This window comes from Bos javanicus, chromosome 4 (assembly GCF_032452875.1).
Source record: "Bos javanicus breed banteng chromosome 4, ARS-OSU_banteng_1.0, whole genome shotgun sequence".
Classification (NCBI taxonomy): domain Eukaryota; kingdom Metazoa; phylum Chordata; class Mammalia; order Artiodactyla; family Bovidae; genus Bos; species Bos javanicus.
In genome coordinates this window covers 44,883,682-44,905,158 of record NC_083871.1, presented here as the reverse complement: position 1 = coordinate 44,905,158, position 21,477 = coordinate 44,883,682, and the positions used below count along the sequence as shown (strand labels likewise).

At 38.3% G+C, this 21,477-nt stretch overlaps 1 protein-coding gene across 1 annotated transcript in view; it reads left to right on the top strand.

Annotated features, from left to right (window-relative positions):
- FBXL13 (F-box and leucine rich repeat protein 13) overlaps positions 1–21,477 on the top strand; it is a 218,177-nt gene that overhangs the window by 18,182 nt on the left and 178,518 nt on the right. Inside the window, exons 4-7 of the mRNA XM_061413891.1 lie at positions 10,918–10,985; positions 11,794–11,948; positions 13,262–13,371; positions 15,355–15,519. Coding sequence (XP_061269875.1) covers positions 10,918–10,985; positions 11,794–11,948; positions 13,262–13,371; positions 15,355–15,519 — 498 coding nt within the window. The remainder of the gene's footprint in view (positions 1–10,917; positions 10,986–11,793; positions 11,949–13,261; positions 13,372–15,354; positions 15,520–21,477) is intronic.

The window sequence follows — 21,477 nt, the reverse complement described above, 5'->3', positions numbered from 1 at the left end:
TGCAATCAAAGTCATAGTCACAGTGAGTGCTGAGAGCCAGGAATGAACCGAAGAGTCATTTAGAAGGATGGGTGGAGGGGCTTCCCTGTTAGCTCTGTGGTAAAGAATCCACCCACCAACGCAAGAGACTCAAGTTTAATCCCTGATCCAGGAAGATCCCGCATGCCTCAGCGACTCAGCCCATCGGCCACAACTACTGAGCCTGTGCACTAGAGCTGGGGAACCACAACTATCGAGCCCGAATGCTGCAACTGTTGAAGCTCAGTGCCCTCGAGCCTGTGCTCCGCAACAAAAGAAGCCACTGCAGTAAGAAGCCTGTGCGATGCAGAGTAGCCCCTGCTCGCTGCAACTAGAGAAAAGCTCAAGCAGCAGCAAAGACCCAGCACAGCCAGAAATAAAGTGTTAGTCGCTCAGTCATGTCTGACTCTTTGCATCATGGACTGTAGCCTGCCAGGCTCCTCTGTCCATGGAATTCTCCAGGCAAGAATGCTGGAGTGGGTTGCCATTCCCTTCTCTAGAGGATCTTCCCCACCCAGGGATCGAACCCGTGTCTCTTGCATCTCCTACACTGAGGGTGTATTCTTTACCACTGAACCACCAGGGAAAACAAATAAATTTAAAAACTTGTTTAAAAAAAAAGAAGAAGAAGGATGGGTAGAGAGTAACATTGGATCCTAACCAGTGTCTGCAACAGAGAGATAGAAATAGATGGATGGGAATTTCTGTCAAGCCTGGGATGATTCTGAGGCACCAGTACACTGGGAAGAACCCATTTGTTTGATCATAGATGATCTGCATCATATGTGAGTCTCAATGACTTTATCAAGCACAGAATTTGGATCCACTATAGAGTACAGACATCTGCAAAGTGTGTTCTTGGAGGTGTTTTGGGGCAACCTCAGGAGCTGGAAAGGGAAGATCCAGGGGATGGCATTCTTGGCCCTCTCCTCTTCACCCCTTATCCTCTAGAATAGTCCTGAATTGAGAATAATGTCACATGAAAAAAAGCTTGAAAAACCACTGCTGTAAGATACTAAAATTATTATAAACCACTGATCTAGAAGGGTAAACATTGGCAATATTTTGAAACTGACCTCATAAAACACAATCAGATTGTGTCCCATGTCTAGCTATAACCCTATAGAGAATCTTTAAAAGTTTGCACAGAATTCTAAGAGACACTGTAGCTACTTCAAATCTTAAGTTTCACTTGAAAATAAATTTTCAGAGATATTTCATGACATTAAAAGTACAAAATACTGGTGTGGATCCAGATTTAGAATGGGATATGAAAATTCACCAAGGCATAGAAAGAATGCCCACTTCATAAGTCAGAAAAAAATAGAAACTAGATATAACTTTGCAAACTGTAAATCTGTGTTGTTGTTCAGTCGCTAAGTCGTGTCTGACTCATTGCAGCCCCATGGACTGTAGCATACCAGGCTCCCTTGTACTTCACTATCTCCTGGAGTTTGCTCAGATTTATGTCCCTTGAGTTGGTGATACTATCTAACTATCCCATCCTCCACACCCTCTTCTCCTTTTGCCTTCAATCTTTCCCAGCATCAGGGTCTTTTCCAATGAATTGACTCTTCACACCAGGTGGCCAAAGTATTGGAGCTTCAGTTTCAGCATCAGTCCTTCCAATGAATATTCAGGAAATAAAGGAAATATTGATTTCCTTTAGGAATGACTGGTTTGATCTCCTTGCAGCCCAAGGGACTCTCAAGAGTCTTCTCCAGTTCCACAATTCACAAACATCAATTCTTTGGCACTCAGCCTTCTTTATGGTCCAACTTGCACATCCATATGTGACTACTGGAAAAAAAAAGAGCTTTGACTACACAGACCTTTGTTGGTAAAATGATGTCTCTGCTTTTTAACACATTGTCTAGGTTTGTTGTAGGTTTCTTTCCAAGGAGCAAGCATCTTTTAATTTCATGGCTGTAGTCACCATATGCAATGATTGCTTCCCTGGTGGCTCAGTGGTAAAGAATCTGCCTGTAATGCAAAAGATACATACAGGATCCCTGGGTTGGGAAGATCCCCTGGAGAAGGAAATGGCAACCCACTCCAGTATTCTTGCCTGAAAATTCCATGGCCAGAGAAGCCTGGCAGGCTACAGTCCATGAGGTCACAAAAGAGGCAGCCACAACTTAACAACCAAACAATCCCAAGGCATTTTAAATTATAGTACACCAAATAAACATTAGTTGTGTTCCCCCTTTATTTTTCTTTCCTATAGTTATAACTGCTAGTCAGAGAGATTTTAATGTTTTGATAAAAATGTTTTATAGATCACAAACAATCGCAATTTTCCTCATTGATAGTTAAGAGTGCTTTGCATGGTTTCAGCATTTTTTTATGGTGCAGTCATCATGGCTTCACACTACGCAGTCCTGCCCAGCAAGGACAGCCTGTTTACATGCCCATTTTAATAATAAGCATTTGTTTGTTATTCTTTGCCAAGAGAAGAATGAATACAAGAAACCATAAGCCAAACAATTATAAAAGACAGAGAAATTGTTCTCATAACAGTAGATAGACAGTCTAACTGTGTGTTCCAAGATGAAAGAATTGTCTATTGTTAAGAAGGAAAAATAACTTCACAGACTTGATTCTCATTTCTTAGGAAATGAAATCTCTAGATGGGCCTACTAATTACAAGAAGAAAAGGCATTTATAGCATTAAAACATTTTTATTATAGAAAAAACTTACACATAACTCAAAAGTGAGAGTATATAATAATTCCCCTTATTCAGCTTAAACAATAATGAATATTTTGCCAATTTTCTTAATTATTCTCCTCTCCACCTTTGGTTGGGAGTATTAGAAAGTAAATCTCAGGAGTTGTATTACTTTTACTGGTAAATACTTCACTGTGCATCTTTAATAAGAAACGGCATTTTTAGAGAATATTGTACTCAGTCACTCAGTTGTGTCCAGCCCAGTGGACTGGAGCCCACCACGCTCTTCTGTCCTTGGGATTTCACAGGCAAGAATACCAGAGTGGGTTGCCATTTCCTACTCCAGGGGATGGGACACCACTGAGCAACTGAACAGCAACAACAACAGCTCAAGGGGATCTTCTCTACCCGGGGACAGAATCCACATCTCCTGCATTGGAAGCAGATTCTTTACCACTGCGCCACCTGGAAAGCCCTGACAGAGAACACAGCACAGTGCAAATGCCTATGAAACGTAATGAAATGAGCAATAACTCCTGAATATCGTCTAGGACTGACTACATTCAGATATATATATAGACTCCATATTTACTCCATATTTGGGTTTTCCAAATTGCCTCAAAAATGCCTTTTTACATATGGCTCTGTTAAGTTGATATCCATACAGGGTTCACATATTATACTTGGTTGTTCCATACTAATATCTAATATCTCTAGTAATCAGCAATAGTTCTTTCTTCTTTTTTCCCCATGCCACTAATTTATTGAAGAAAACCGATCATCTGTCATGTAAAAGGTCCCACATTCTTGTTTCCTCTAATTCCTTTCATTTGTTTTGTTTCTTGTATTTCCTGCAAGTCTGAAGGTAGATCTACAAACGTGATATTCAGGTTTGTTTTTCCTTTTGTTCTCTGGTAACAAGAATACTGCAGAGTGGACGTTGGGTTCTGTCCAGCGCATTGTATCCGGAGGCGCCCATGGTCTGCTTGACCCACTTTTAATGAATCTTGATTCTTACAGACATTAACTAATTGGTTATTAGTGTCATCCTACAATACCTATATAATGGTTTTGAAATAACTATACAAGAAGACCACTAACCATAGAACTATGGAAAGCAGTTTAAGAAAATTACTCAGTTCTTTTTGCTTTGAAGATGTGTATATCCTACCTGGTATTTTCATTAAAATAATACTTTTTTGTTATTTAAAATAATAATTGTTTGTGTTGATGGTCATCTTTTCTTTCTTTGCTATAATTATGCTTTTTCAATTATTTCTAACATCACATGATGGCAAAATCAAAGCAATAAAATGAGTATTCAAGGAAGTACTGTTTCCTTTCCAGCCTCTGTATCTACTCTATTCCATCCCTTTCTCTAGGTAACCAATTTTAGTAGCTTTTAGTGTGTCTCCCCATTGTTATTTTTGAAAAGAATGTGAGCAAATACACTGTGTCCCCCTTCCCTTTTACTTCTTACACCGAAGTATCAGACTGCATGTCGCCTTCTATTCTTGCTGGCAGGGAGAGCACTTTGTTACCAAACTTTAAATGAAAGATATGGACTTAAAAAAATCTTACTGATACAACAAACAAAGCTTAACTATGAAAAGGAAATTTGGGGTTTTAATACTTTGGGAGAAGCAGATAGACCTTGTTCCCCAAACAAGATAACCATATCCTATAATCTTGCTGGTTTACAAAAGCATTTGTTCTCTTGTGAGAGTGGGTGGATTACTATTTCCTGAGCAGGCATGAAGACAAGTGTCACTGTAATCTGGAAGGAACAAAAATTTAAAAAGTATAGAAATAATGAAGATATGCCAATATGTATATGAAGATATGGAGATGATATCCCTTTAATGGCAGAAAGTGAAGAGGAACTAAAGAGCCTGTTGATAAAGGTGAAAGAGGAGAGTGAAAAAGCTGGCTTAAAACTCAACATTCAAAAAACAAAGATCATGGCATCCGGTCCTATCACTTCATGGTAAATAGATAAGGAAAATATGGAAACTGTGTCACATTTCATTTTCTTGGGCTCCCAAATCAATGCAGACAGTGACTGCAGCCACAAAATTAAAAGATGCTTGCTCCTTGGAAGAATAGCTATGACAAACCTAGACAGTGTATTAAAAAGCAGAGACATCACTTTGCCAACAAAGGTCCTCATACTCAAAGCTATGGTTTTTTCAGTAGTCATGTATGGATGTGAGAGTTGGATCATAAAGAAGGCTGAGTGCCAAAGAATTGATTCTTTCAAACTGTGGTGCTGGAGAAGACTCTTGAGAGTCCTTTGGACTACAGGGAGATCAAACCAGTCAATCCTAAAAGAAATCAACCTGAATATTCATTGGAAGTACTGGTGCTGAAGGTCCAATACTTTGGGCACCTCATGCGAACAACTGCCTCACTGTAAAAGACCCTGATGCTGGGAAAGATTGAGGGCAAGAGAAGGGGGCGACAGAGGATGAGATGGTTGGATGGCATCACCGACTCAATGGACATGACTTTGAGCAAACTCAGAGAGATGGTGAAGGACAGGGAAGCCAGGCATGCTGCAGTCTGCGGGGTCACAAAGAGTTGGACATGGCTGAGCAACTGAACAACAACAAATGAAGATATGCAACTAGATTCATACTGTTTACTTTAGGATAAGTTTAAGTGTAAAGTTAAGTAATTGTAGCTAATGATATGGCATAATGTATGTTTTTCTGCTATGTATGCATTTGAGAGTTCTGAAGAACATCTTTGTAAGGTTTTAATTTCATTTAAATTGTTTCAAGGAGTTTCAGTTCAGTTCAGTTCAGTTGCTCAGTCATGTCCCCACTCTTTGCGATCCCATGAACCGCAGTACGCCGGCCTCCCTGTCCATCACCAACTCCCGGAGTCTACCCAAACCTATGCCCATCGAGTCGGTGATGCCATTCAAGGAGTTTACCTAATAAAATTTGCAATAGATATTTACATGTTTAACAAAAATGGACTTTTCCAAGTGGTACTGAATTAAATATGTTTATTAAACATAGCTCTAAAATACAAAGGTTCGATGCACGATACTGGATGCTTGGGGCTAGTGCACTGGGACGACCCAGAGGGATGGTATGGGGAGGGAGGAGGGAGGAGGGTTCAGGATGGGGAACACATGTATACCTGTGGCGGATTCATTTTGATATTTGGCAAAACTAATACAATTATGTAAAGTTTAAAAATAAAATAAAATTAGAAAAAAAAATAATAAAATACAAAGAGTAGTCACTGTTTCCCTCCATGTACAAAAGCCCCTTGAGCATTAAACAGTTTTTCAATAATATTGAGGTCAAAAAATAAAACTACTCATCGTGAGAAGTCTAACATTTTATGTCATGCCATGATACCTATGTTAGACCCTGCTCACTTCTTCATTAAAGGCATGGTTTCTTTTTTACTATTATTGTTTTTACTATTAACTTTTATAGCCTATGAAAAATAAATATTTTAGAACTGGGAGGGATTTAAATTAATTCACTCCACCCTGTCTTAGTCTGTTCAGGATGCCATAATGAAAATTTCATAGATAGGGTGGTTATAAACAAGATAAATTTATTTCTAATAGTTCTGGAGGCTGGGAAGTCCAAGATCAAGGTGCTGGTAGATTCGTTGTCTTGAGAGCCAGCTTCCTGGTTGATATACTGCCATCTTGTTATAATCTTACATGGCAGAAGGGGAGACTGAACTCTCTGGGGTCTCTTCTCTAAAGACACACTTCTTATTCATGAGAGCTCCACCCTTATGACCTAATCATCTCCAAAAAGCCCCACCTCTAAATACGATTCATTACATTGGGGATTAGGTTTCAGCATATGAATTCTGGAGAACATAAACATTCAATCATGTGAAATGCCAGGCTGGATGAATCCCAACCTGCAATCAAGATTGCAGGGAGAAATATCAACAACCCAGATAGGCAGATGATACCACTCTAATGACAGAAAGTGAAGAGAACTAAAGAACCTCTTGATAAGGCTGAAAGAGAAGAGTCCATATAGTCAAAGCTGTAGTTTTTCCAGTAGTCATACCGATGTGAGAGTTGGACCATAAAGAAAGCTGAGCAATGAAGAATTGATGCTTTCAAACTGTGGTGCTGGAGAAGACTCTTTAAGAGTCCTGGACTGCAAGGAGATCAAACCAGTCATTCCTAAAGGAAATCAACTCTGAGTATTCATTGGAAGGATTGATGCTGACGCTGAAGCTCCAATACTTTGGCCATCTGGGGTGATGAACTGACTCACTGGAAAAGACCCTTCTGCTGGGAAAGATTGAAAGAAAAATGAAAAGAGGGGAAGATGATGGGATAGCATCACTGATTCAATGGACATGAATTTGAGCAAACTCTGCGAGATAGTGAAGGATAGGGAAGCCTAGTGTGCTGCTAGTGGTAAAGAACCTGCCTGTCAGTGCAGGAGACATAAGAGACAGGGGTTCGATCCCTGGTTTGGGAAGATCTCCTGGAGGAGGGCAGGCAACCCACTCCAGTATTCTTGCCTGGAGAGTCCCATGGACAGAGGAGCCTGGCAGGCTACAGTGCATGGGGTCACAAAGAGTTAGATACGACTGAAGCTACTGAGCACACACACAAATAAAGTAAGTGTCTTACAAAGTTTAAAATTAATGGGACCAATCACTACTGACATTAAACAGCCATGAATTTGGTATGTTTGTAAACTAGGATTAATGATTTGTAATGGCATTTCATTATCCTTTCATTTATTTCAAAATTTCCCCATAAAATTAATTAATTAATTAAAAATTTCCCCAGCTGTCAGCAACCTGGGATACCAGTAAGAGTGCTGACTTGATGTTGTTGTTTAGTCATTAAGTCACGTCTGACTCTTTATGCAGCTGCATGGACTGTAGCCCACCAGGCTCCTCTGTCTATGGGATTTACCAGGCAAGAATGCTGAAGTGGGTTGCTATTTCCTTCTCCAGGGGATCTTCCCGACCCAGGGATAAAACCCATGTCTGCATTACTGAGCCACCAGGGAAGCTCAACATCTCATTGCTAACAGTATTGATATCCCAAATTTCACTGCTTCCAGGCCCTATCTGGGTAACACAGAGGTTGGTTTTTCCTTAAAATTCCAATCAGTTGCTCCTGGGAATCCCAAAGCTCTTCTGTGTAAATTCAAGAATTCCAAGATTGTTTCTGTCCCAAACCTGTGAAACCATCTAAAGGTGGAGTCATAGCGCTGCTATTCTTGACTTCCTAAGAGCTCTGATGTCTAACTTGAGGTGGAGCTTCAGGCTCCTTTAACCACAAATCCTTCTGATGCCAAAATAGCACTCCTTTCACTGGATTCCTTGCTCTAGCCAAACCATAACTGATGGTCACACTGTTCAAAAGAGATAACTTTTATAACTTTTCTGAAGATGTCTAGTAAGTCCAACCTGTACTTCAAGACTAAGGCCACATTTATTACATGCCCAAATAGTACCATGGTGTAGCAAGAACTTAAAACCTTCCATTCATTTTCCCACCAGTTTTGAAATAAAGTGCTTCTTGATAAAACCTTATTTTGAGAGTCTGCATTATTTCAAAACCTGGCATAATGTAAGATTTTGGTAGGTAATACTTTTATATCACATGATTCCCAACTTACAAAATTTAAAGTCACGTGAAATTTGATGGCACTGTGCCGTGTGTGTGTACAGAAGTGGGGGAAATGCCTTTCCTTATTTTGTGTTGTACACCTCATAAGAGCAACTTTTGGATTTTGCTGTAGTCTCTTCCTCCATAATGCTCAGACCCACAATCCATGGGGCTGAGACAGATGTCATGCAGCTCCCCCTCCACCAACCCCAATACTCTGATTTTACTCCCCTGGATTCCTTTCCCCCATGAAGATCAGAATTTTAGTAAAGAAAGACTTCAATAACTTATATTCTCCCCTCACCACAGACAGTTTACTTGTAATCCCCATTAAAAGCAAGAATTTTCAAATGTCGTTGAACATGAGGCAGAATATCAGGGGGCACACAGGCCTTTCTTATATGCCTAAAATTGACTTCATGATCAACATGTGCATGCTGTATCTGTTAACTTATCAAAGCATTTACAGCAATGAGCAAAGGAGAAAAATCCTTGACTTGGAAAAGTAGAATTTGAATTCTGCCGCTACTGCTAAGTCACTTCAGTTGTATCCGACTCTGTGCGACCCCATAGACAGCAGCCCACCAGGCCCCCCCGTCCCTGGGATTCTCCAGGCAAGAACACTGGAGTGGGTTGCCATTTCCTTCTCCAAAGCATGAAAGTGAAAAGTGAAATTGAAGTCGCTCAGTCAAGTCCAACTCTTCGCAACTCCATGGACTGCAGCCTACCAGGCTCCTCCATCCATGGGATTCTTCCAGGCAAGAGTACTAGAGTGGGGTGCCATCACCTACTGAATTCTGTCTGAATTCTGGGAAGTTGGTATATATTTGAACGAAACTTATCTCTACACTCAATAGATATGACCATAATAGTCCCTTGGACTGCAAAGAGATCAAACTAGTCAATCCTAAAGGAAATCAACCCTGAATATTTATTGGAAGGACTGATGCTGAAGCTCCAAAACTTTGGTCACCTGATGCAAAGAGCCAACTCACTGGAAAAGACCCTGATACTGGGAAAGATTGAAGGCAACAGGAGAAGGGGGCAGCAGAAGATGAGATGGTTAGATAGCATCACTGACTCAGCGGACATGAATCTCAGCAAATTCCAGGAGATAGGGAAGGATAGGGAAGCCTGGCATGCTGCTGTCCATGCGGTTGCAAAGATTTGGCCATGACTTAGCGAGTAGACAACAACAAATGGTAAACAGGTGGCAAGAACAAGAGAAAACCATCATTCACACTTAACAGTAGCCATGTACCTATAATAAATAGTTAAGAACACAGAGAAGGCACAAACAATGTCAGCAATCCTTGGTGAGCTATTCCCACATTAATGTGTGTCATTGTGAGTAACTGGAAGTGATGCCTGCATCTCTTTCAGTGTATTCCACAGTTTAGACTTTCAACTTACGTAGTTTTCCTATTCCTGCTTGTTAAATGAGGCATTCCTATATATATTTTAAAACAGAGAATCTCACTTTCTACTTTTTTTTTTGACTTTGGTTTCATCCCCCATTTTATTTATATTTTAAAGATTTGATTGGAGTATAATTGATTTACAATGTTGTGGTAGTTTCAGGTGTACAGCAAAGTGCATCAGTTATACATACGCACATATCCACTCCTTTTAAAACTCTTCCCCATGTAGGCCATTACAGAGTATTAAGTAGAGTTCCGTGCTGTACAGCCGGTCCTTATCAGTCACCTATTTTACATATAGTAGTGTGTATATGTCGATCTCAGTCCCCCAATTTATCCCTCCCTCATTTTCTACTCTTGAGAAGGCAAAACCATTCAACTTAATAGTGACTAGCCAACCCTGGTCCAGCAACTCTATACTCCTGTCAATATAATAATGCCAGAGTGTTTACCTTAAAATGCTTTAAAGTAAGTGCAATATAATGAAATTTTAAGCTGTGATTTCAACTTAAAAAAATAGTTAGGCATGCACAATAAAATTCCAAAATATATAAATGGTCTATACTTCTTCCAGAAGTCTGTTCTTATCTCCCTAGGCCTAACTCTACTTCCCAGATGCAATCACTGCTCTCATTCTCTTCTATATCTTCCAGAGGTAGCCTTTGCATTTCATTTATTTCTTTTTTTTTTTTTTTTTATATATTTTATATCTCAAACTTTATTACATGCTTAAGCAATGCAAACAATCCAGAAACCTTTGTGGATATAACTGGGAAACACAAGATCACCACCACATTTGGTAATATATAATAGAATAGACTTACAAAGGAACATAAAGTACTGTACTCTTTAAACTTTAGTTTGAAAATGATAACTAACCAATTCTTGGAAATAGAGATTCTGTTCATATTTGTGAAACATAAGAAATATCTCATCTCACTTTATGACACTGAGCAAGGCGTTTCATCTCGCCCCATTCCAGTATCTTAATGCATAAGATGGGGTGTTCTGATGAAGTATTTAAGGATCCTTCAAATTTTAAAATCTGGTTTACTTAAAATCTAAGAATATGACCAGGCTCAAAGTCTTGAAAAAGTTCATTATAAGTACTTTCTCATGCTTAGCTATAGTTTTTATTTATAAAATGGAGTGCTTGTTATTTCATGTCTTCCTTCATTTTAGATGACTCCAGAATTAATGATAAGAGCATGTACTTTTTATACGGGGCGTTTACTGAAGACCCACTTTCAGTAAGAACATGAGTTTTATATATTATTCCCTCCTCTTTGTGTTCTTATTCTAGAGATTCTCCATATGAAGAACAACTCACTTTTGGCCAGTTGTACTGATTGTATCTATTTAATTTTGTTTTCACCATTTTATATTATATATTTCTTTTATATTTATTCAGCTTTGACTTAGTTACAAGATAGTCTTTGTTTCTTCAAGGTACCACTTTGTCTTTTTTTAAATAGAACTTCAAAACTGAAGGTACGGGTCTATAATCTGCTTATCTGAAATCCCTGGAGACAGACATATTCGGAAATCTAGATTCCCTTTCTTAAAATTTTTTTAGAAAGAAAATCTCTGCACACACTGTGTATTATATAACATCTTCAGTTGTGTCTGGGATGGCACACTGGAACCAAACATATCTGAACACATTAGTATTTCTACAATAAAATGTATTTGTATATTCTTGCTAAGTGGAATGAAGAAATACTATGAACCGTGATGTGTCAGATTCTGAGAAGTTTTGATGCAAAATTAGTTTAGGTCAGGTCTAGCTTTGCCTCTAAATAGGTTATGGGAGAAAAAAAAAGTTTCAATTTCAGAGCTTTGGGGGCTTTACAAATGTAGACAAGGGAAATGCAAGCTTAAAGAACATGCAAGGACTGATTGTAAATAAAACAATGCAAATAATTTAACAGCTTCTTTGAAGCTGTGATTTTTGAGGAGATAAAGGAGGCCCAGTATATTACTTCTTCTCTTTCTGTGTATTTACTAATGTATTACTGTAACTTCAAAATATCATATTCCTGTATTTTCTGCTTATAGCACATGGAGAGAGATAGCAATACCTCCTACAAATGAAGATGAACTTCTGGCTGAAAAAATGGAAGCAGCAATAGTATATGCCAATTTCAGACTTAAAAAACATGTATTACATCACTGGCACTCTTATGTGAAAAATAGAAAAGAACAACTTAGAGGTAAATCCTTATATAGTAACAATTGGTTTTTCTTTTCATGGATCCAAAGTTTCAACAAACTTAACAGTTAAACATAACTTGTACTAGAGAATTTATTATTTTTATGTCTAGAAAACTGTCATGAAATGTAAAGTCACGAATTTAAAGTATTTAATGAGATTTGTCTCAAAGAGTTTTAGTGTAATAGAAAGCAGGCATATTTTAAATAAAATTCTATATCTATTTGTGTGATATATATACAAGTTTCAATATAAATAGGGAGCTACTATTAACTTTTTTTACAAAATAGAGAGTTGGGATAGATAGGTAGATGGACAGATAGATATCAAAATTGACTGTTTTTTTATAAACAGCTCTTTATTCTTTATATTTTATTTAATGAATTTCTGAGAAAACTTAGAGAAAAATAATTTTCTTTTACTTAAACCCTCGATAGTTGTAATGAGTGGACAGTGCATGTATGTGCTCTTCAGAGCAGGAGTAGAGATTTCATCCAGCTAACTACATATTGATCTGTTTATGGCTGCTGCAAATCAGTAAATCCTTTCCTCTTGATTGGCTCCTGTTGGTACCTCAGAGTGGACTCGGGTGATTTTAACATTAGGGTGGTGGTGGTGGTTTAGTCGCTAAGTCGTGTCCGACTTGTGAGACCCCATGGACTGTAGCCCGCCAGGCTCCTCTGTCCATGGGATTTTCCAGGCAAGAATATTGGAGTGGATTGCCATTTCCTTCTCAGGGCATCTTCCCAACCCAGGAATCAAACCTAGGTCTCCTACATTGCAGGCAGATTCTTTACCGATTAAGCTAGGTAGTGGGTCTCTATTTCTGAGAGGAAGGAATTAGCGATAGTTAAGAATGGTGTCCCCGAGGCCTGCCTTAATCATCCTCCTCCCTGGCCTGGCCCCTGTGTTTGAGCTTTGGACCCCTGCTTAAACATATAAATATATATATATATACATATATATAGCAATCTATTTAATCACAGGGTATTTAAAAGTACTATCTCATGACTCTACTTCTATGGATAAATCTGGAAGTTCTGGTTTTATAAAGAACAGATTTGTTAAAAAGGAAATGCTATATAACTTGACATTTTGTTACGTCTACAATATCTTAATTTATAAGGGCAAAGGTGATGTTTACAAGTTAATGAAGTCTCAGCAGTACTATATATTGCTGTCAATAGTAATCAATTTCAGATGCAATTAAAATAAAAACTATGAGATGCAGCATTGTTTCATATTATAAACCTGGTAGAATATTAATTATAATACCGTGTAATTATATACAGTAATCTAATGCATTTTCTTCAGATGCACTACTGCGGATACAAAAGATGTTCCACTGCTACAAGATGATAGTTACCCTAAATAAATGGAGGGATAGAGCAAGACATAAGTTTAAAAAGAGAGAAGATGAGCTGGTATGGCATATTGTAAACTTATTTTTTTTAGAAACTGAACTTTGCTGTTACATTGATGTTGTCTCAGATAATAATACTGTGTGTGGAAAACACTAAAGATTTGAATATTATATACTTTTAATGGGGTCCTTGTTCTTTTAATTTAATCATCTAAATGCCTCCTCACTTACCCAAAATATTTCCTAATGAATTTTGCTCTTTCATTTGAAGTTCAACATCAAGGAAAAATCTTTTTAACATTTCACTTAAATTTATTGATAAAGACACTAAGAATTTTGTTTCAGCAAGTGTTTAAGTGGAAATAAATGTTTAAAGTGGAAGAGAAATGGTTTGATATGATTATAATAGAAATAAATGATAAAGACTAAATTTATTCTTTTCTAGATAAGATTACATTTCTGTCTACTCTTTTGAACATCCAATTTAGTAAATTAAAATCTTAATACTAAATTATCTTTAAAACTACTGAATTTCTACACTTGAACCATTCTTAACTGGGACACCTATGAGAAATTAAAGCAGTCAAAACAGAGGATCCAAGCAAACTCCTCCAAACTTATATAATAAAAACATCTCTAGTTTGCTTTAGCTATCAGTATAGTAAATTATCATTTAATGTTTTTTTAGAATATTCACAGTAACTGCTAGGAACAGATACAGAAACATGCTGGAATTTTTTGTAGTTACATTATTTAGTATGTAATGTTTTACTAATAGTCTGAAATATAAAGTTGGGATAAATAGGAAAGAAAAATAGGAAGAAATTAAACCCCGTTTTATGGTTCCTGGTGAAAAGGTGACCAGCGTGACCAGGCTGCTGTTTTATGTCCCCTTAAACTGAATGTCCCTGAGAGAAGGCAGCACTGTTCTCTAACCATCCCCATATACTAAACATAATGTTTTGTAGTAATTGATATATATATATATATATATATAAATATGTATGACAGTGTATATTATATATGACATAGAAATATTATCCTTAATATAAGTGAAAGTGGTGAAAGTGAAGTCGCTCAGTCGTGTCCGACTCTCTGTGACCCTATCTATGGACTGTAGTCTACCAGGCTCCTCCATCCATGGGATTTCCCAGGCAAGAATACTAGAGTAGATATGTATTAAATAGTTAATTGAGTATTTAAAGAAAATGTTTTACTTTAGCTATGTGATTTCTTGGCCTAACAGTACTACTGCATTCACTAGGGTGGAGTGAGGATGGCAGGTGTCTGCTGGGAGGAGAGAGCTACGTGCTAGTCTCTGTTGTGCACTCTTCCTTAGGCTCTAATATGTACACACATTACAGCAAAATTGTGTGTGTGTATGGGTACAACATTTATTTACCCTTTAGGGTTTTTTCCTTGATTATGTGCTTTTAATGAATGTATTGAAAGTAAAAATGGGGATTTACTCTAATGATACATTAGGCAATTCTCCAAATTCTTTCCTTCTGACATTTTTTAAAGAAAAACATTTATATATATATATATATATTTTTTTTTTTTTCATTTTTGGCCATGCCACATGGTTTCTAGCATCTTAGGTTCCTCAACCAGGGACCTTAAACCCGGGCTCTTGATAGTGACAGGGTGGAGTCCTAACCATTGGACCAAAGAAGTCCCCTGGCTCGCCTCTTATAGCTCCAGGGTAACCCTTACCCTTCCGTGCGCCAAGTATCAGTCCTGTCATTACCAGAACCTTGACTCTGTGGGTTTCAGCTTTCTCATTTCTACAAGAGAAGGCTGGACCACATCTTCAAGGTGACTCCCTATGCCAGTATTGTATGACAGCTAGTGGAAATGATCTATAATGCTTTGGTGGTTCAGAGACTATTACATATGCTCTGGACAATGATAATTTATATAATGACGATGATAATAATGTTTAATTGGTGCTATCATTGTATCAAGCATTGTGCTTTATATGTATCATCTCATTTAGTCCTTACAACAATTCCATGGAATCTGTAAATTATTTTCATGGCAGATGCTAAAGCATGAACTTCAATTACAAAAATTCTCCAAGTTAAAATTCAAAACAAGTTCTAAAGAAGAATACTTTTTTCCTGAACAATTTGTGTCTGAAGGCTTTCTTGTAGGTGGGATTCCTGAATTTGACATTTCACAGTTACCCAAAAGAGCAATATTACAGGTTCGTATGAATTCATGTCTTAACTAGTTGTTTTGATAATGTTTTCTTAGAGAGTGGTTTTATGAACCTTGTATGAACGATGGAAACCATATTTTGAAGAAAAAACATTTTTTACAACTGCCTTTGGGCTATCTCAGTTTTTGGAAGTCATCCATTTGGATGGTTGTAAATTGTTATAATAATCAAAAATGGAGAAATTAAAGAAATAGTAAATAAGAATGAAAAAAATGTCTTTCTTTCCTTCCTCATTCAAGAACATGTTGTCATTTAAGGTACAACAGATTTTAGATACTTCACTGCATACCTTTTAATCTCTAATCCCTAATCCTTTAACTTTAAATGTTACACCTATACTCTGGAATGTAAATGGGGCTTGTCATAATGCAACTTTCAGTTAGTTAAACATATTTATGCTTCTTGTCTTCCTTAGATTGTGAGTTCATAAAAACAAGAATCATGTATCTATATCTTATAAGTCATTGAATTGATCTCTGAAATATAAACCATAATTCCAACTACTGGTTATATTCTGTCCTGTTTTGATAAATATGTAATCCCTATTTTGTGGGACTACTTGATAAATGGAAGAGTTGTAAAATATCACCTTATTCTGGTTGATGGCAGATTTACATTATAAAATCCCATGTACTAAACCCATCTTTCTAAATGTAGAGCTGAGCTCAAGTTATTTTGGGTAACAAGATGTATACCTGTATTTATATTTCATCTCGCACTTTATGTATAGCACAGAGTCAGAATGAGGACATTTTTGTCCACTGTTTCTTCTTTATAAATTGCCTGTTCACATCTTCTTTGTGTTCAAATTGGAATTCCTATAATTTTCTTACAGTTTATAAGAAAACCCTTTATATACTGGTAGTTTTCACCTTTTGTCTGGAACATATTTGAAATTTTTTCCCCTACACTTAATGTGCTGTGCTTGGTCACTCAGTCGGATCAGACTGTTTGTGGCCCCGGTGGACTGCAGCCTGCCAGGCACCTCTGTCCATGGGGATTCTCCAAGCAAGAATAGTGGAGTGCCATGCCCTCCTCCAAGGGATCTTCCCAATCCAGGGGTCGAACCCAGGTCTCCTGTACTGCAGACAGATGCTTTACCATCTGAGCCACCAGGGAAGCCCTCAATGCCTACACTTAATGCTTGCTTTCGGTTTTGCCCATGGAGTCTGACCAGAGAAAATTTAAAGCTTTATGTAACAAAATCTGTTACTATTGCCCTGATTATTTCTTTTTGTGTCATATTAATATGTCATTCTTAGCTATTTTTCTAAGCCATATCAAACTCCTTCCTACAATTATGTAGCTGGTTTTTCTTTGAACTCCTATATGTTGACTGCTAATGTTTATTTACACAGAAAGCACCTGAATTTTCAATTCATTTCAGATTATGCCTTAAAATATGTTTTATCACTTTACATATAAGAACCTAGCAAGAGTATGCTTTCATCTTCCCCTTCCTGTGCTTCATGCTATTATTTCCATGTACTTTATTTTTATGTATTTATAAACCCTAGAGTTTATTTTTCCTTTAAACAGTCAATTATATTTTATCCAATGTGTATTTTTAATGTTTAACAATCTCAAACAGGAAGGTTGCAAGTGCAATACAATATACTTTTTTTTCTGAACAATTTGAGAGTAAGGTCATGATAACCTATCACCCCTAAATATTCCTGGAGTTTTCACTATAAACAAGGGCATCCTCTTAAAGTCAGCCATCAAAATCCTTGGATCTAATTTGAGTATCCCCAGTTGTCCCAATAATGCAAAAGAATGCAATCCAGAATCAAACAAGAACAGCTGACTACCATGGCCGTTCGTCTCCTTGAGTCTGCCTTTCTTTAATTTTCATTCCCTTGACATGAAGATGAGGCCAGTTTTATTGTAGAAGATCTCTTATTTTAACTTGTTCTGTTTTCTCCAGAATAGATTCAGGTTCTGAATTTTTATTAGAAATACCACAGACATTAGGCTGTGCTCTTCTCACTACATGGTACAGAATTTGGATTTGCCCAGGATTGGTGATTTCGCAGGTGATTGCTTGTTTAAGGTGGTGTCTGCTTCTCTACTATTCAACTGCCCTCTTTGAAATGGATATGAATTTTGTGGGGAGGTACTTTACAATTATATAAACATTTCTGTTCTTTATCAAACTTTCAGTTTATTTATATCTGTATGACTCATGGTTTTCTATTTTATTCAATGAGATATAATCTGTTACTATCACTATTTATTTTGGTGCTCAAATTCTTCCAGATTCAGAAGTAGGACTCCTTTCAAGTTGCCTTCTATGTCCCTTTGACATGTAACTATCATCCTCTGAGCACTTCCCTACTTTATAGCACAGCATGATATCACCAGATAGTTGGTACAAAAATCAGATTGATTATATGCAGCCAAAGATGGAGAAGCCCTATATAGTCAGCAAAAATAAGACCAGGAGCTGACTTTGGCTCAGATCCTGAGCTCCTTACTGCAAAGAATCACTAGGGAAAATCACTAGGCCATTCAGGTATGACCTAAATAAAATCCTTTATGCTTATATAGTAGAAGTAACAAATAAATTCAAGAGATTAGATCTGATAGAGTGCCTGAAGAACTGTGGACGGAGGTTCATAACATTGAACAGGAGGTGGTGACCAAAACAATCCCAGAGAAAAAGAAATGCAAGAAGGCAAAATGGTTGTCTGAGAAGGTCTTGCAAATAGCTGAGAAAAGAAAAGAAGCTAAAGGCAAAGATATACCCAACTAAATGCAGAGTTCCAAAGAAATAGCAAGGAGAGATAAGAAAGCCTTCTGAAGTGAACAGTGCAAAAAAACAGAGGAAAACAATAGAATGGAAAGGCTAAAGATCTCTTCAAGAAAATTAGAGATGCCAAGGTAGCTTTTCATGCAAATATGTGCACAATATAGGACAGAAACAGCAATAATCTAACAGAAGCAGAAGAGATTAAGAAGAGGTGGCAAAAATACACAGATCTGTACAAAAAAAAATCTTAATGACCTGGCTAACCACGATGGTGGTTATCCTGGAGTGTGAAGTCAAGTGGGCGTTAGGAAGCACTACTAGGCACAAAGCTAGTGGAGGTGATGCAATTCCAGCTGAGCTATTTCAAACCCTAATAGATGAATCTGTTAAAGTGCTGCACTCAGTATGCCAGCAAATTTGGAAAACGTAGCAATGGTCTGGAAAAGATCAGTTTTCATTGCAATCCCAAAGACAGGCAATGCCAAAGAATGTTCAAAGTGAAAGTGAAAGTTGCTCAGCTGTGTCCAACTCTTTGTGACCCCATGGACTATACAGTCCATGGAATTCTCCATGCCAGAATACTGGATTGAGTAGCCTTTACCTTCTCCAGGGGATCTTCGCAACCCAAGGATTGAACCCAGGTCGCCTGCATTGCAGGCAGATTCTTTACAGCTGAGCCACAAGGGAAGCCCAAGAATGTTCAAACTCTCATTCAACTGTGCTCATTTCACATGCTAGCAAGGTAATGCTCAAAATCCTTCAAGCCAGGCTTCAACAGTACATAAACAGAACTTCCAGGGGGTACAAGCTGGATTTAGAAAAGGCAGAGGAACCAGAGATCAAATTGCCAACATCTGCTGGATCACAGAAGAAGCAAGGGAATTTCGAAAAACATCTACTTCTGCTTCATTGACTATGCTAAAGGCTTTGACCAGGTGGATCACAACAAACTGTGGAAAATTCTTAAAGAGATGGGAATACCAGACCATGTTACTTGTTTCCTGAGAAACCTGAACGTAGGTCAAGAAGCAACAGTTAGAACTGGACATGGAACAACAGACTGGTTCAAAATTGGGAAAGGAGTATGTCAAGGCTGTATATTGTCACCCTGCTTATTTAACTTATATGCAGAGTACGTCATGGAAAATGCCAGGGTGGATAACTCACAAGCTGGAATCAAGATTGCGTGGAGAAAAATCAACAACCTCAGATATGCAGATGACACTACCCTAATGGCAGAAGAGGAACAAATAGTCTCTTGATGATGGTCAAAGAGAAGAGTGAAAAAGATGGCTTAAAACTCAACATTCAAAAACCTAAGATCATGGCATCCAATCCCATCCTTTAATGGCAAATAGATGGGGATAAAATGGAAACAGTGGTAAATTTTATTTTCTTGGGCTCCAAAATCACTGTGAATGGTGACTGCAGTCATGAAATTAAAAGATGCTTGCTCCTTGGAAGAAAAGCTATAACACACATAGACAGCGTATTAAAAAAGCAGAGACATCTTTTTGTCAACAAAGGTCCAAAGCTATGGTTTTTCCAATAGTCATGTATGGTTGTGAGAGTTGGACCGTAAAGAAGACTGAGCACTGAAGAATTGATGCTTTCAAACTGTGGCACTAGAAAAGACTCTTGAGAGTCCCTTGAACAGCAAGGAGATCGAACCAGTTAATCCTAAAGGAAATCAACCCTGAAAATTCATTGAAAGGACTGATGCTGAAGGTGAAGCTCCAATACTCTGACCATGTGATGCAAAGAGCTGATTCATTGAAAAAAAACCCTGATGCTTAGAAAGATTGAAGGCAGAAAGAGAAGGGGACGACAGAGGATGAAGTGGTTTGGATCGCACCACCGACTCATCATGGACATGAGCTTGAGCAAACTCAAGGAGATAGTGAAGGACAGAGTAGCTTGGTGTGCTGCAGTCCATGTGCTGCAAAGACTCAGACACGACTTAGTGACTGAACAACGACAACAGTTTGCCTTCTGTGTCCTGTTGGCATGTAACTATCATCCTTTGAGCACTTCCCTACTTTATAGCACAACATGATGTTCCAGTCTCCACTTGTATGTTACCTGCTCCATCCTGGATAGGTCATTTATCTAGAACTCTTTGAATCCTTTTGAATGGAGAATTGTACATAGAAATGAAGATTTGAACACTACCTGTGTTCATTGCCATTGGAGTGTTGCTTCTCCCATGCACTCTTGGTAGAACTAGAGATTGCGTAAGTAGGTACACACACATACACATTTCCTCCGTATATACATATCTCTATGTACTTAAAACCTACACTGCATGTGAATACTTCCAGTTCAGTTTATCACCACAGGACTCATTCTAGTCTTCTCCTTTTCTATATCTGCAATGTCCTTCTCCAACAGTGAGAATCCCAACTCTCATTATTCCTCATGTATTTACTTATCCGATCACTCCCCTGTGTGTAAGCAGTCACACATGTGGCTGCCACTGTCCCCTCTTTGTGGATACCTCATCCTGCTCAGGCTCTGACACCCCTTGCCACTCAGAGGCCCTTCTCATGTGCTTGGACTATGATATTCTATGCCAGTTGCCCTTTCCCCTGTCAGTTGCCTTCCTAATTTTGTTTGGGCTAACACACTCTGCACTGAGTACCTTCCTATGTAGATGGCCCCTTACCCTACTCAGGTTCTGAATCTCTGTGCACAGGCTGCCCCTCTTTGGGGATGCCTGCCTTACACTAAATAGGCCCTGTCACCACATGTCAACCTTCTCCCCCAGCATAGCTGCTCTCCACATGCCCCTTGCTCCAGGGATCTTACACAGACTTTTACTTCCTTAATTCACCGTCCTTGTCTTGTTCAGGTTCTTATATCCCACAATGGCTGTCCCTACCTAGGGACTTCCTCCTCATTCCTTGCAGACTCCAACATCCTACGCTGTTCTTCCACAGGGACTAGTGCCCTTCTCGTTCTGCTTATCCCAGTCTGTGCTGAGCAGATGTCCTCTTCTTGGGCTCCAGCATCCCACAGTGAGCCATGCTTCCTCATTTCTCTTCCTTTTTCCACTGAGGCTCTGATGGCTGTGGATCATTCCTCCTTGGGGACACCCTCCTTACCTGTCTTGGTCTCCAAAACCTTGTGCAAGGAAGGCTTCTCCACTGGGTGGATACTCCCCAAGTTCTGATGCCTTGCTTTGGGCCAAC